This window comes from Sphaeramia orbicularis, chromosome 9 (assembly GCF_902148855.1).
Source record: "Sphaeramia orbicularis chromosome 9, fSphaOr1.1, whole genome shotgun sequence".
NCBI lineage: Eukaryota > Metazoa > Chordata > Actinopteri > Kurtiformes > Apogonidae > Sphaeramia > Sphaeramia orbicularis.
This window is the reverse complement of record NC_043965.1, coordinates 16,991,869-17,005,490: the sequence shown is the minus strand read 5'-3', so window position 1 is coordinate 17,005,490 and position 13,622 is coordinate 16,991,869. Positions and strand designations below refer to the sequence as shown.

The window sequence follows — 13,622 nt, the reverse complement described above, 5'->3', positions numbered from 1 at the left end:
CAGTAAAAATCTGGTATTTTCTTATATTTACTTCATGGATCATGTTCATAAAAGCTCAGATTAAAGTTGAGGGTTATTTTATCAGAAACAGAAAGTTGAAGAAAAAGGGACTTTTTCAGCAAAGATATCAGTAACTGAACGTAAAAACAAGTGTCTCCATCCACTGTCATTGATTCAACTCTGTGGGTTTTAGTGGTGAATCAGTGTTGTAGAAGATGATTGTGTTTCCACGGTAACTACAGAGCTTCTGAACGTCCAAATGGGTCATATCTGATGACCATGAACAGATGAATAACTGTATTTTACACCAACTATTTACATGTAGTGATAGGATTAATGGATCAACAGATATTAAACATGTTAGTAGATGGTTTGGGTCGATGGTGGATGTTTGGGTCTTTATGGGTTAATAATGTTATTTCTTAAATCTCTTACGGTGTTAAACTTGTGATTGGCCTAAATCCTCCTTTTGGCCATTTTATTTATTACTTTCAAATTACTTTTCTTAGTGTCGCTCAAGTTCCCAAATCAAATTTTCCTCCCTGTCCTCCTCTCAAGTCCAATTTTACATTTGACCTAAGGTGATTAAAACTCCCCACGGCTGATGTTCTTCCTCCTCTGCCATTCCTGATTCACTTGTGTGGGTGGACGCTGCTCTGTTGACTCCTAACACAATTGCATTTTCAGATGGTCCCCCATATGGAGCTTTCGTCACTGTATCATTCTAAAGGGAAGAGTGCGGCTTTAGCGCACAATGTCCAGCTGCTCTGTTAGCCCTTGTACCTGGAGGTGACCCTCTTGGCTACTTTACATATTCATCAACAATGAGCTGTCACTTTTTTTTTTTCTTTTTTTTTTTTTTACCTACTCCTGGCAAAGGGTTATTTTTAGACTCCTCAAGCTTGATGTCTGGGAGCAGCGTTAAAAACAGTTGCTTGTTAGCTCGGGCATGGTGCTGTGTGCTAATTGTGCATAATAAATAAATAAATAAATAAATATGTTGTTCTTCAAAACTTTGAGTTCAAGCTAAAATTCCTTCAATTGTTGTTTTTATCCACAGCAATAACCATCCTCAATGCCATAAAAAGCAAAGTTTAACACAACACATATATACAGTGATGGAGATCGTGCAATGATAGAATGAATGGCTGTGTGTGTTTGTTTTTATAATTTCATTTGCATTTTATTTCATTTTATATATTCATTCCAATCTAAATGACTGGAAAGGAGCAGGATGAAGAAAACTTCTAATACCTGCCCCTTTCGTGAAACATCTGCTTACATCAGATAAGTTGCCATTACAGCTATTACAGTAAACAGTTTACATGATAGTACAAATAAAACAAATCCAATATCCATAAGTTAAATTATTTCATTACATGCTTTTATAAAGCTTCTCTGTTCTTTCCTTATACAACTTCTTAAACTGAAAAATATTTGTACAGCTCTTCTCTTCCATTGCCATTCTGACACCCACAACAGAAATACACATTTACTTTACATTAGTTCGAACCCTTTGCTGTTTAAAATGAAACCTCCTTCTATGTTCTTCATCTTGTCATACTAAAACAAATAATCTCTGCAAATTTGCAGGCAAAAGTCTGTTTCTCGCTCTAAACACAATCAGCAATGTCCTTAATTATTTGTTTACTATTGTGACAAATCAATGAATGAATGTTTTTATTATTGGGTCTTGCAAACAGACATGCCCAGCCCTTACATGGGTTAATAAGACACCATAAATACAAACCGAAGATCAAATACCAGACAATAGGCACAGTAGGCTGTTAGTTATGTTTGTGTTGTTTTTATTATGCACTGACTGGTTGACACTTGTTTAATTTTGTTGTACATGTTTCATGTTGCAATGACAGTAAAGACTATTCTATTCTATTCTATTCTATTCTATTCTAAAATCACAGCCAGGACACGATGACACTTCTGATCCACAGCTGTAATGGATGCTTTCAAGAGTGTGAGGCCATACCAGGTGGTTTTCTTCTCTTGACCAGACAATCTAACGCTCTGACCTCCCTGTGTCACTGTCTCCAACAGCACCATCTGGTATGAGTTACATGCACGTGAGTGGCCTTACAAAAGTCAGCCAGCTGAGGTGATCATATGGCAGATCGGCAGCGGGATGAAGCCCAACCTCGCCCAGACCGGCATGGGGAAGGAGATCTCAGTAAGGAAGTTTGTTTTGTCACGACTCACTCTCTTTGTTTATGAACTTATTTCCAATGCTAAATGATGGCAATTTATCATGAATTAGACAATCTGCGAGTTGTATGAAGTTCTGGATGGATGTTAGACACTTTAGAACTCACTCATCTCATTCGCTCACTTTAGAAATTTGTCTCTTTGACAAAAACAATAAGCAGCCTGATGAAAGAGTCACCAGCAGATCTTCAAGTGAGTCTAAAGAATTTAGTAGAGAAAAAAAGTTGTTTTTTTTTTTTTCAATTAATGTCATTTTTCAAAGTTTAATTTCATTCAACAAACTTTATAAAGACAATGACAGACTTTTAAAGTAGGACCACTGAGTCTCTTCATATTTGAAAGGATGTAAATGGTAGAAAGATTTAATATCTGACAGTATTTTATGGTCATTTTTATCATGATTAGATTCAATTTTCCAGTTAATTTAATCAGTGAATCTGATCCCTGGTTGTACAGTTAAAGTTACTATAGTTTTAATTTTCTTTCATTTTATTTTAGTTTTGTTTTGTTTTTTTATTTTTGTTTTAGTGTTGGTTTGACTTTTCAGGCCTAAAGAGCGAAGGCTTAACTGATAAAAACGGAAAAATGCAGGATTATATAACATATGTTTTTGAAAAATCACATCTTATAACACTTAAAGATTTAGAGCCATTTTTGTAGTTAATTTTTCTCCAACTTTATCCTTTCCTAAGTGATTTATCAGCATTCACTGTAATATTTTCTTCCAATGAAAATCAGGTATTTTCTTATTTTTAATGTACAGATTATATAGCTGGTCATTAAAGCTCTGAGTAAATTTAAAGGGTTATTATATCAAATCAGAGGAGTCCAAGTAAAAGGGACTTTTTCACTTTTTCCTCAGAAAAAAGTCATTAACTGAACATAAACAACTACATAACTACAACCACTGTCATCTGTCAAACGTCATGGGTTTTATTGTTTTTTTATGGTTTTTCGACATTCCTTTGGAAACTCTGAACATCCAAAACACACCTGTGATACTACTGAAAAGCTGAGAAACTGAATTTAGCCCAATTATTTCAGTGTATTGATTTGATTAATTGTTGAAAACAGAAGATGATTTGGGTTGTACGTTAATGTTTAGCTCACTTTAATATCCACATATGGAAACTCTGCATTGGACCCACCCTAATATACACACAATACCTAGCATTAGTGATTAGCATTAGCACGTAGCACACATTAGGAGCAGTGAGCTGCCATTGAAGGCACTCGGGGACAAACTCCAGATCTCTATCATCACATCACTGTGGTCAATGGCACATTTTTAAAAAATTTTTTTAGCTGTTCATGTCTTTGAGGGTTACTGATACCACATTTTGCAAACAAAGCTTGTTTTACCTGCACTTATGACTCATTGTAACGTTTTGAATGCTGTTTTTAATTTTATTTAAAGTCACAAAATAACTTTTTTGCCGCTAATTTTTGAGTTTTGTCTCTAAAACCAGGCGACAAAAAACCCCACCGATGATGAAATCTAAACTTTTTTTTTTTATGAAGTGAGATTCAATGAAGAAACTGACTGAGTCACTCGTCATATAAAACATAAACATATCCAAAGTGACAAAACTGAACAGACGTCTACGCCTCCTACTTTCATTGTTTCAAATGTTTAACAGATGTCAGGTCAGAGAAAGTCAACAAAACTAAATTAACATCACTTTACCTTTCACACTGTAAAAGGTAACTACAGAGAGTTTCATCTGTATAACACTGGTTATTTAGTATTCATACATACCCTGTGTTTCATCTTAACCCTTTCATGCATTCTGGTCACTACAGTGGACAGACATTCTACAGCTGTTCTCTTGTATATTCATGGGTTTTGTTGTTTTAGTTGCATATCAGCCAACACAATGGATGTTTATGTACCATCCCATAATACACTGACATTCATACCATTACTGTAACTCTATGCTCTTGATAAACCTGATCTGCAGTAACATGATTGAGTGTAAATCAATTGCTAATTGTTATTAGACCGTAATTAACAGTTTTCTTAAATAAAAAGGTTTTTTTCATATATTATCTCCATTAAGTGAGTAAGAACTAGTATTAGAGTATGATAAAAGGTGAGAAAACATCAGATTAGCTGCATCAATAATGCTTTTGTTTCATAGTTTTCACACAGTATAAGGTAAAAACACAGTAATGTCCCATCAGAGAGCAAACTTTAATTGATTGTCATTCCAACATTTATTTCAATATAAAAGTAGTTCCTTGTTTAGGATAATCCCTTATGGACCAACTAAAGCAAAAATGACTTTAAAAGTTAAAATGTGGGTCATTTAGCCACACTAATCTGTCAAATTGTCGCTAAAATGTCCCGTCAGTTAGATTTCGAATACCGTGTTTTGACCTGATATTGCGTTTTAAATACGTGTTTCTTTGCTTCAAAAATTAAACATATGGTGTCCAAATGAGTGGACATTTTTGTAACTCCATGAAAAATAGGTTCATAAAAAAAAAAAAATTGGGAAAAAAAATCAATCATTGTTTTTTTCATGCCGAAAGAGGAATAAAAACTTTCAGGAAAAAAATCTTGACTAAGGTTACCATAATTCATGCATCAAAGGGTTAAGCTGACTGAATGTATTGTCGTGTTTTTGTCTCTCTCTCTCTGTCTTTCTCTTCAGGACATTCTGCTCCTTTGCTGGGCGTACAAACAGGAGGAGCGGCCCAGCTTCTCCAAACTGGTAGATTTACTGGAAAAGTTGCCAAAACGGAACCGCCGCCTTTCCCACCCTGGGCACTTCTGGAAGTCAGCTGAGTATGTCAAATGAGTTAGGGACACAAAAACAGCAAACAATCAGCAACTTAAAAAAAAAAAAAAAAGAAAAGAAAGAAAAAGAAAAAAAAAAAGCCGCCATAACTTCTCCATAAATAACCCACCTCCTTAAAGAATGCACTGAATCCAAAAGCCAGCCCAGTGATGAAAACTGCCCGTGCTGTGTGTATTTTCATGGATGTTGGCATGCGTGTGTACAGATAAGTTGACTGTCCAGCTTCTCAAAGCGGTTGGGACTCATATTTTCTTTGGTTTAATTTAACCATACTGGATATCTTTCCTTTCTCTCTCTCTCTTTTTATTTTTTGTTTGTGTCTTTTACTATTGACCTGTTCTCCTCATGAAATTTGATTTATGACATTTATTTCCTGGATGTATCTTGCTTGTAACTTTTATCTGATCATATCATCCTGGACTTTTAAGAAAAAAAAAAAAAAAAAACCATGTCTGAGAACAAATGTAGTTTTTTTTCCATGTCTGTTTTTTTTTTGTTTTTTGTTTTTTTGAATGAATGTAATTGTTGTACATAACACAGTGTATATTTTCATGACATTGTCCTGCCATTCCTTATGTCTGTCAACTGTGTAGATCATTTTGTCAGTGTTGCCTCATATTGTCTCATGTGTGGATGTCTGTACATGTATGTTTGTCCTGGAAGCTTTTGTTTGATAATGTCCTCTTCTTGACACCGTACCATTTGAATGTGAAGACACCAGCGTTCCCTGTATTGTCCAGGGAAGCGTCGGCACGGTCCTTTTTTTGATAGGAGACTGTTCCCCTGATCAGCCTGTGCTTAGAATTATCACCTGTGAACATTAACACAAAACATATGAACAATACTGTTGCTTGGAAAAGAAGCCGCTGGTCAGACCGGGGACTCCCTCACATTGATGCTGTTCTGTGAAATTGCTGACACTTGGAATGTATCCCACCTGTTTTGTTGCAGAAATGCTATCACTGAGCCCCCTCATTCCTTGAAAAAAACGCTATTTTACTTTAAAGTTGCAGTAGGCACAAATCAGAGAAAGGGGAAAAAAAATGCCGGAATTAAAAACACATATTCGTTTCTATAATAAGCCCCTCCCATCAGACAGGCAGGCATTTATCAAACAGCCAATAGGAACGGGGTCTCTGAAAAAAAAAGACCTGTGATTGGCCGAAATCTGCTGTCACTGGTTGGATTTACTAATATCTAAAACAGCCAAGAAGAAGTCTAGTTGAAGAACATACGGAAATGTTATCATGGAATTTTTATCCAGTGATGCCAAAAAAAAAAAAAAGGCTAGTGAAGTTTTAAAGAGCTAATAATAAATACAGAATTTAACAAATATCTAAAGCTTGCCGCTGTACAGTCAGTGCATTGGTTACATGTTATTTTATTCATTTAACCTTTTGACCCTTTTTAACCCATAAAGACCCAACATTTTTTTTTGTGGCAGTTCCCAAATTTTTTTTTTTTTTTTTGCTCTATTTAACTTTTCTTAAGTGTTTTATCACCATTTTTTATAATATATCCTCTGTATTTTACCTTTTTAAAAAAATTAAAATCTGGTATTTTCCAGTTTTTAATTCACTAATCATGTAGATGTTCATAAAAGTTCAGATTAAAGTTGAGAAAAGTGAAGAAAAAGGACTTTATCAGCAAATATATCAATAATTGAACATAAAAACAAGTGTCTCTATCTACTGTCATTGATCCAACTCCATGGGTTTTACTGGTGAATCAATGTATTTGATTTAGAATTTCATGAAAACTCAGAGTTAATTCAAAGGTTATTTTATCAAAACAGAGAAAACCGAAGAAAAAGTGACTTTTTCAGCAAATATATCAATAACATTGCTCTACAATTTTTTTTTAGAATTTTTTAGAATTTTGCTTCAGAGATTAAATGTGCTAAATGTTACGTATTTTAATAAGATTAATTGGAAAATAAATGACAAAAGTGCCGGTTTGCTGATGTTTTCAAGGTATATGATTAAGTGTTATTACACATATATATTGGTTTATGTACATTTATATAATAGTTTTATAAATCTTCCACTAAATAGAACCTGTAAAGTGAATTTATTCTAATGTGTAGACAGTGTTTTGAAGTAGATCTTGTAGCTCTGAGACAAATATTCCTTTTGAGTCAAACCCATTCTCTCGTTAATTCTTGAATTTCACATTTTGACCCAAGGCTGTATCTTGGAAAGTTTAGCCAACCAGCATTTTTGACTTGATTTTCCGTTATCGGTGACTCTCATGTGGTAAAATTTCATTACTTTTATTCTGGAAGCATTTTCCTTGTAGACCAGTGTAATTGAATATAAAAACAAGTGTCTCCATCCACTGTCATCGACCCAACTCCATGGGTTTTACTGGTGAGTCAATGTTGTAGAAGATGACGGTGTTTCCACGGTAAATACGGAGCCTCTGAACGTCCAAATGGGTCATATCTGATGACCATGAAAAGACGACAAACTGTATTTTACACCAATTATTTCCATGTATTGATAGGATTAGTGGATCAACAGATATTAGTGAATTTTTCCTCTCTATTTAACCTTAAGTGATTTATAACAGTTTAATATAATCTAATATCATCCTTTGTATTTTGCATTTTGAAGTGAAAAAGCAGGTATTTTCCTATATTTAAGTCACTGATCATGTAGATGTTCATAAACGCTCAAGTTAAAGTTGAGAGTTATTATATCAAAAACAGAGAAAACTGAAGAAAAGTGACTTTTTCAGTTAAATATATCAATAACTGAACATAAAAAAAAGTGTCTCCATCCACTGTTATTGATCCAACTCCATGGGTTTTACTGGTGAGTCAATGTTGTAGAAGATGACGGTGTTTCCAGAGTAACTGCGGAGCCTCTGAACGTCCAAATGGGTCATATCTGACGACCGTGAAAAGACGACAAACTGCATTTTACACCAATTATTTACATGTACTGATCGGATTAGTGGATCAGCAGATATTAAACAGTTACATCAGTAGATAATTTTGGTTGCCAGTGGTTGTTTGGGTCTTTATGGGTTAAAGACAAAATACCTAAATGACATGTTAGTTTTTTTTAAATAGTGTATAAAAGTGTTTTATAAAAGTTTCTGACTGGGAGGAACTGATTTAATTGTAATAGAGTTTGCGTCTCCAGCTCAGTTACCGGAGCGACTGTTAGATAACGGAGAAGTCTAAGTGAAGAAGGGACAGCACACGGCCATGAAACAACAACAACAAATGCCTGAGAAGTCAAAGCACACTGGGAGTTTACGTTTCCGGCTCATTAAAATGTGTCAAGAGTCACTTCAAAGCAGCGTTGTAGTCACTGTAGGCAACGGTGAATCACTGGTCAGGAGTCAGTTCTGTGAGGAGGTTTAGTCATTGCTGGTGTCATTTCACTGTTTTCATTCAAAGCTGTGACCCTCAAGACCAGGGGTGTCAAACTCATTTTAGTTCAGGGGCCGCATTCACCCCAATTTGATCTCAAGTGGGCCGAACTAGTAAAATAATAATAGTGAAAAAAGTAAAATTATATTATGATCAGGTTTAGATCTACAAAGTTTCCTTAAAAATCTGAATAACATGAACAACTTGAATTGTCTTAAGAAAAACAAGTGCAATTTTAACAGTATTATGCCTCGGTTTTATCAGTTTATCATTTACACATGTGCGTTACAATCACATAAAACATTTAATAACAGGCAGAATATTGGTAAAATTGCATTTACTTTTCTTAAGACATTTCCATTTGTTCATATTTGTTCAGATTATTCACGTTTTTTTGTAAAAGTATAGTTTGGTAATGTAAATATTTTCTTTTTTTTTTTTTTTACTTTTTATTTAGTTTTTTGCATAATATAAAACAGAACAAAACATCTGGAACAAGACATAAATAAAAAAATAAAAAATAAAAAATTACACCACATAGTATTATTATTGTTACAGATATTATACTACATCTATAGATACATTGCTAAATATCGAAATATTCATATATTTGTATACATATGCACACATCTATATAAATACAAAACACCTCATGTCAGGGCTTATAAGAGCAATTCTCGTCAACAACCCAAAAAGTTTAATTATACAAATAGTGCCATCTCCGCTTAAAAAGATCCATTTTCATTTGTAATGATGCAGTCATTCTTTCCGTAGTGTACACTTGTTTCAGTCTTTGTTTCCATTCTATTACCGTTGGTGATTTGACACTCTTCCAATTTACTGTTACTATTTTTTTAGCAATCAGTAGTAAAATATGTAAAATATATCTCTGCTCTGCATTAAAATCATTGACCGGTATGACTCCAAGTAAATAGAACAAAACATTTGAAGGGACTTCTCTTTTTACAATTCTTTCAATTTCTTCTTTGAGGTAATGTAAATATTTTCATGTAATTTTACTTTTTTACACCAAAAAAACAAAGACAGAATTTGGGGTTGTCATTATTTATAGGTTATTATGATAATATTTTACTGGTTCTGACCCACTTGAAATCTAATTAGACCGTATGTGTCTGTATGTGGAACCTGAATTAAAATGATTTTGACACCATTGATTGTTAATATCTTTAGTGTCATTTTTGCATTTCACAAATCCATCCCGTGGGCCGGATTGGACCCTTTGGCGGGCCGGATTTGCCCCCCGGGCCACATGTTTGACACCTGTGCTCAAGACAATGGCATGTTCACTTTTCTTTATACCTTCAGTTGTGTTTATGCACAAGCAGGTGCATTTTTCCCAACAAATTCGCTCTGCATTTTGAACCAGTTCCCTTTAGGATTCATGGAAATTTGATCCCATCAAGAAAACACATCCACCACTTTAAAGTTGGAACCATTAATGATATTATAGCACATAGGTGTCAAACATGTGGCCCGGGGGCCAAATCCAGCCCACCAAAGGATCCAATCTGGCCTGTAGGATGAATTTACAAAGTGCAAAATGCAAAAATTGCCCTGAAGATATTAACAGTCAAGGGCATCAAACTCAAAAATAACAGCATAATAACCTAGAAATAATGACTCCAAATTTTCTTCTTGGTTTAATGTGAGAAAAATCATATGACATTATACCTCTAAATAATGGCAACACCAATGTTTTCTCTTTGATTTATTGGAAAGAACATTAAATTCTGATATCCTTTAACAATAAAATGTCAATAACATAAACAAATATAAACAACCTGGAATGTCCAAAGAAAAATAAGTGCAACTTTAAATTTTCAAACTGTACTTATTTTTCTTCAGAAATTTCAGTTTTTTCCAATTATTCATATCTTTTTTGTTTTGGATAGAAATAGTTTCATCATTTAATGTTATTTTTTGCACTAAATAATTTGGAGTTGTCATTATTTATAGGCTATTATGCTATTATTTTATTGGTCCGGCCCACTGGAGATCAAATTGGGCTGAATGTGGCCCTTGAACTAAAATGAGTTTGACACCCCTGTTATAGCACATTGGGCTTTAATGAGGTAATGTTACCCTTTCCCACCTTTTTCATTTGTTTATTATTAGTTAGCTCATATATTTGAGTGAAACTATCTTTGGCCAAATTTCACACAGCACAGTATCCAGATTACTCATTCTCTTGTTACTTTCACACTTTTCTAAAACATCAGTAGATGATCAAATCATCACAAAGCACTGGATTTTGGAAACAACTGCATTTTTTTTTTTTTATAGACTTCTCTATTGTTGTGTTTTCCCCCAATCTCTTATTCCCATTGTGCTCAATACAACATTTACATATTGGTTCACATCTATGCAAAAACCTGCTATTTTTACATTCACTTTACTTATTTTTTGCCAAAATTCTTGTCTCCAAACCAGTGAAAATCTACAGAATGGTTCCAAATTAGATACTTGAAGCCAGTGCAGTATTGTTTTTTTTTCTGCTATTTTAAGTTCTGTTAATTAAGCACCACTTTCTATTAGCTGATATTTTTATACTAAGGACTGCTGCCCTTTTTTCTTTATTTTTCTTTATTTTTTATTTTGCCCTTTTGTCTTTATTTTACTTTATTTATACTGCTGCCCTTTTTTCTTTATTTTTCTTTATTTTTTATTTTGCCCTTTTTTCTTTATTTTTCTTTATTTATACTGCTGCCCTTTTTTCTTTATTTTTTATTTTGCCCTTTTTTCTTTATTTTTCTTTATTTATACTGCTGCCCTTTTTTCTTTATTTTTCTCGATTTCACTGAGTCTAAGTATGTGTAGTATTGTTTTTTTCTGCTATTTTAAGTTCTGTTAATTAAGCACCACTTTCTGTTAGCTGATATTTATATACTAATGACTCAATACATTGACTGCTGCCCTTTTTTCTTTATTTTTCTCGATTTCACTGAGTCTGAGTATGTGTCATATATTATGTACATTAATTATAATTAATTTTCTGATCAGCCCTTCGTGTAACCTTTTGATAAATCTGTTTTTGCTTGCATTCTGTGTTTTTTGCCTCACCTCTAGACTTTAGATACCGCCAGTGGCTTTACATGTCACTTGTTTTCACTACTTTATCACAGGTGTGTGATAGTTATTTCCAAAGCAGTAGGTTTCCCATGAGGCACTGCAACAAAACAAAGCGAGAGGTGTTTTTTTTTTTGTTTTTTTTCTTGGAGTTAGATGTTTGGTTTGCACTTTGACTACAACACTGCTACAAAAGCTGACTTTGGAACACGGCCGTAAACATGCAACTAGTTGTTTTTTCTAAATCCTGAAAGATTTTATTCACAAGTGTCAAATACAAAACTTCCTGAAATACACCGGAAGCGACATAAACATTAAAGTAACAAGTAACTTTTATCTGGCTAAACTTTCCCTTTAACATATCAGAAAAAGACATATCAGGATACCGAAGACCACTCCAGACCATTTTTATATTTCATACTGATTTCTATCTTAATCTATTTTAAATGTATGTTTTAGAGTTTCTAGCAGACCTGAGTCATATCTGCATGGATTGGAAGTTGTGGCGTCATTCGAGCTGTATACTGCTTTTTGATTCTTTCGAGCCACGTCTAACAGATAGAGACAATCCGATCATGTTAAATAGCCATTTTCCACCCCATTATAAACACATCTACCAATGTGGGGAAATGCATACAAACTATCTGCTGCTGTTTTTTGGAGTCTATCTGTCTATTTTGGAATTGCTGGGATTCAAATACTGTAAGTGGATCATTTATATTTGTACTGTTTACAACTTTCAAGTGCATGAGATGGACTATCAAATATATTCTCTGTCTATATATATATATATATATATATATATATATATATAAACACATCTATATATATAGATGAACTATGTGAGCATTTTCTGATGAACTGTTGTCCATTGAGCAGTTTGATCTCAATACCCAATTAAGCTCTACTTCAGGCTTTGCAAACTTTTCAACGGCTTTGTTTGAGAGAATGATTGTTTCAGTATATTTATAAAAATTATACTGTATAAATAAATAGATTAGCATTTAAATAAAATAGATATCTGTGCACATGCTAGAGTTGACATTCTGACTGGACAACAATCAAAGATCTAACATTAGTGCCAAGTGTATATAACAGATTGTAGACTATGTTTTAACGTCACTTGCCGTAAAAAAAATATATATATATCAATATTCCTTGTGAATTTTTTGACTTCTTTCTTTTTGAATGTACAAATTGTGTTGTGTTTTTTTGTTGTTCTTTGGTTTCTGTTCAGTTCGGTTTCTTTTACTCCATTTCTCCCTTTGATTGCATTGATGCTGTGTTGTTTCTTTTTCCTGATTCCGTCCTTGTATTTTAGATGATAGCTCCGGAAAGCTTGTATTTAATGATGCCTTATGGTCCATGGCTTAGTGATGAGTAGATTTTTGATCACAAGCTCTTTATTTGCACTCATCCTTTACAAAGTGTATGACAATAAAAAGATCTTTTCATTTTGGATGTTTTCTGTTTCCTTTATGTCATCTTTTATCTTAATCAACCCTTATCCATGTTTTACTTTGGTTGAAGTTTTTAATATGTCAAAGCAAATTTAGTGTTGAGTCGGTGCTTTCTACTCAGATGGCAGAAAAGAAAAAAGAACAAACAAAAAAGTTACGATTCTGAGTTAACTTAACCTCTAAACTTGTTCCACATTTTTGATTTTAATTTATTTTCATCCTCAGCAGAGAACAGTGGCTGGAATTGGAACTGGAAATTGGAATGAAGTTATCCCTCATTCAAAATTATTCAAGCATTCTTGTTGCAAAAACACACAAAAAATCACACACTACATCTTCAATCATGTTTCCTGTTCAGTGATTAAAGTTCGTAGCCACTGTTCTCTGTCACCGGCAAAACAGTGACCTCAATAAACCGTGACCTAACCAGACAAACTCATTCTGTAATATTACAAAAATAAGATAGTCCGAAGGACAGAGGCATGATGGCAGTTTTTACTACAAGCTTTTATGTTTACTTTTTATTTAAAAATAAGCAAAAGGTGACAGAGACAGCAGGTCCTTTAGTTGACTACCCAGTTGTTTCAATCTAACAGGCATAGGTTAGAAAGTGAAAAACAACACAATTAAATTCTATGGTGTCAGGAAGAAATGGAGGCATTCTCATGT

General features: G+C 33.7%; 1 protein-coding gene and 1 long non-coding RNA gene across 2 annotated transcripts in view; both read left to right on the top strand.

Moving 5' to 3' along the window:
- ksr2 (kinase suppressor of ras 2) overlaps positions 1-6,164 on the top strand; it is a 178,289-nt gene extending 172,125 nt beyond the window's left edge. Inside the window, exons 21-22 of the mRNA XM_030144487.1 lie at positions 2,056-2,185; positions 4,878-6,164. Of these exons, the coding sequence (XP_030000347.1) occupies positions 2,056-2,185; positions 4,878-5,024 (277 nt within the window). The 3' untranslated portion in view covers positions 5,025-6,164. The remainder of the gene's footprint in view (positions 1-2,055; positions 2,186-4,877) is intronic.
- A 5,124-nt stretch (positions 6,165-11,288) lies between these two features.
- On the top strand, positions 11,289-12,954 carry LOC115425149 (uncharacterized). Its single transcript, XR_003936194.1, has 2 exons — positions 11,289-11,615; positions 11,646-12,954. It is a non-coding gene; the product is annotated as an uncharacterized LOC115425149 (long non-coding RNA).
- Positions 12,955-13,622: the final 668 nt, after the last annotated feature.